General features: G+C 46.9%; 1 protein-coding gene across 1 annotated transcript; it reads left to right on the top strand.

The window, feature by feature from the left end:
• Nucleotides 1-27: 27 nt before the first annotated feature.
• Nucleotides 28-2,728, top strand: LOC106002195 (membrane primary amine oxidase-like; the record flags this gene model as incomplete). The annotated part of the gene is made up of 2 exons (XM_013037112.1): nucleotides 28-307; nucleotides 2,576-2,728. Coding segments are annotated over exons 1-2 (325 nt in total), but the record flags the coding sequence as incomplete, so codon positions are not given.
• Between the last annotated feature and the right edge of the window lie 10 nt (nucleotides 2,729-2,738).

Raw genomic sequence — 2,738 nt, 5'->3', positions numbered from 1 at the left:
TTTGAACAGAACCAGGGTCTTCCACTGCGGCGACACCACTCAGAATTCGACTCTTACTATTTTGGGGGCCTTGCGGAGACTGTGTTAGTGGTCAGGTCTGTTTCTACCTTGATCAACTATGACTATGTGTGGGATATGATCTTCCATCCCAATGGGGCCATAGAAGTCAAGGTCCATGCCACAGGCTATATCAGCTCAGCATTCCTCTTTGGTGCTGCCCAAAAGTATGGAAACCGAGTTGGGGAGCACACGCTGGGCACAGTTCACACACACAGTGCCCACTTCAAGGTGGATCTGGATGTGGCAGGTAGGACATCTTGACAAGGGTTTTACAAAGTTAGCACTTTGCTTTGGGTTTCATGTAAGTTATCAAGGAAAGAATGATGTGATTTTTTCATGTTTCCCTGTTGGCTGGATGGGAAAGTAATTAGCTACTGAGTTTCATTTGGTTTTTTGTTCACTGACTGTGTGCACAGTCACCAGCTTTTGTACAAGTTCATATACATAGTCTTGATGACTATGCTCAAGAAGAAGGCAGGATCTGGATTAACAGGGTTCCCATTGTCTTATTATCTCTTTTGCTCTTTTTTTTTTTGGTGGGTCTTGGGGCTTGAACTCTGGCCTGGGTGCTGTCCCTCAGCTCTTCAGCTCAAGGTGAGTGCTCTACCATTTGAACTACAGCAATACTTCCAGTTTTCTGGTGGTTTATTTGAGACAAGAGTCTCATGGACTTTCCTGTCTGGGATGGCTCTGAACTGCGATCCTCAGATCTCAGCCTCTTGAGTAGCTAGGATTACAGGCGTGAGCCACCGGTGCCCAGCTTCTCTTTTGTTCTTATGTGAGCCTCACTTCAGGAATACAGCCATTTATCATCCAGCTCAGTTCTCTATGTCTGGCCTGTGGTACTATGTTGTGGGATCTCTTTGCATTCTGCCAAGTCTCTGGTACATGTAGGCCCCGTCATGGAAAATCTCAAGTTAGGGATTTCCTTGAGAGATGAGAGCTTTTCCTCCCTGATTTTCCATTTCTGTCTAGGAGTCATTCACTTTAGTGCAAGGGTTAGAATGGACCTGGTAGAGGATTTCAGACAGTCTCTGGAGTTCTTGGTCATGAAGAGAGCCAGTGCTCCATGATTTCTTCAAGTTTGAATCCTTGTCATTTCACGTTCCTTTCCCATGTGAGTCATCACCAGATGTTTTTCTTCTCTTTCTCTGAAATATCTTAGAACTCTCACTGGATCATACTGCCAGTTGCCTTTGGAAGTGTCACCACTTTAGTGCTGCCTACACTCACAATGTCCTCAGATCGTGTCCACTCCTGCTCCCAGAGGTTCCTACAACCATGGCAGTCTGTGCTCACACAGGCCTCACTTTCCCCAGCACCAGAATGTTCCTTCTCAGAACAGCTCTAACCTGCCCAGCAGACTCTCCCTGAGCTCTGCCATAGGGGGACCCACATCCTCCCTGTTCCTGGGCATAAAGCCCATAAGGTACAGTCAGGCATTTTATTTTATTATTTATTATTTTTATTTTTGCCAGTCCCAAGTCTTGAACTCAGGGCCAGTGCTCTATCCTTGAACCTCTCTGGCTCAAGGCTAGCACTCTACCATTTGAGCCACAGAGTTCTTCCAGCCTTTTCTGTTTATGTGGTTTTGAGGAATCAAACCCAGGGCTTCATGCATGCTAGGAAAGCATTCTATCACTAAGCCACATTCCCAACCCCTGTGACCTCTTTTGATGACATCATTGAATGCCAGGAAGAAAAGGTACCTCCAGAGGGTCCTTTTCCTGCCTAAATCTGGATTCCTGGAACCCAGACCCTACCTTACTTGCATCTCTTTCACACTGCAGGCCAGGCAGTGGTTTGCTTGTCTCTATACCCATACCTAGGAGTAAAGCACAGTCTTCTCAGCTAAAGAAAGTTGAAAGAGCACTGGGCACTGGTGGCTCACGCTGTAATCCTAGCTATTCAGGAGGCTGAGATCTGAGGATTGTGGTTCAAAGCCAGCCTGAGCAGGAAAGTCTGTGAGACTCTTATCTCCATTAGAAAACTGGAGGTGGCGCTGTGGCTCAAGTGGTAGAAGGCTAGCCTTGAGCTGAAGAGCTGAGGGACAGCGCCCAAGTCCAGAGATCAAGATTCATGACCGACCAAAAAAAAAAAAAAGTTGAAAGGAAGAATAAATAATACCTTTGAAGAAATATTTAAATTTATATGTCAACACCTTTGCCTGAAGGTTTAGAGGTATTTTGGGGCTGGGAAGGTGGCTCAGTGGTAGAGTGCTTGCCTTGCATGCATTAGGCCTGGGTTCAATTTCTTAGCACACATAAGCAGAAAAAGCCAGATGTGGTGTTGTGGCTCAAGTGGTAGAGCACTAGCCTTGAGCTCAAGAGCTGAGGGACAGTGCTCAGGCCCAGAGTTCAGGCAAAAAAAAAAAAAAAGAGATATTTGGGGGCAAGGAAGCAAAGAAGAGGGCACAAGCACACTCAGTTCTTGGTTGCTTTTTGACTTCCACTCTGAAGCCAGGAAAGGCCAATGTTATTGCATGACTAGCCCTCTCCTCATTCATCTCACACAGGACTAGAGAACTGGGTCTGGGCAGAGGACATGGCCTTTGTCCCTACAGCAGTGCCCTGGAATCCTGAGTATCAGATACAGAGGCTGCAGGTGACCCGGAAGCTGCTGGAGACAGAGGAACAGGCTGCTTTCCCCATGGGAGGTCCCATCCCCCGCTACGTGTA

The sequence above is a fragment of the Dipodomys ordii genome, unplaced genomic scaffold, assembly GCF_000151885.1.
Source record: "Dipodomys ordii isolate 6190 unplaced genomic scaffold, Dord_2.0 Scaffold4531, whole genome shotgun sequence".
In the NCBI taxonomy this organism is placed as follows: domain Eukaryota; kingdom Metazoa; phylum Chordata; class Mammalia; order Rodentia; family Heteromyidae; genus Dipodomys; species Dipodomys ordii.
This window is presented reverse-complemented; position numbering and strand designations above follow the sequence as displayed.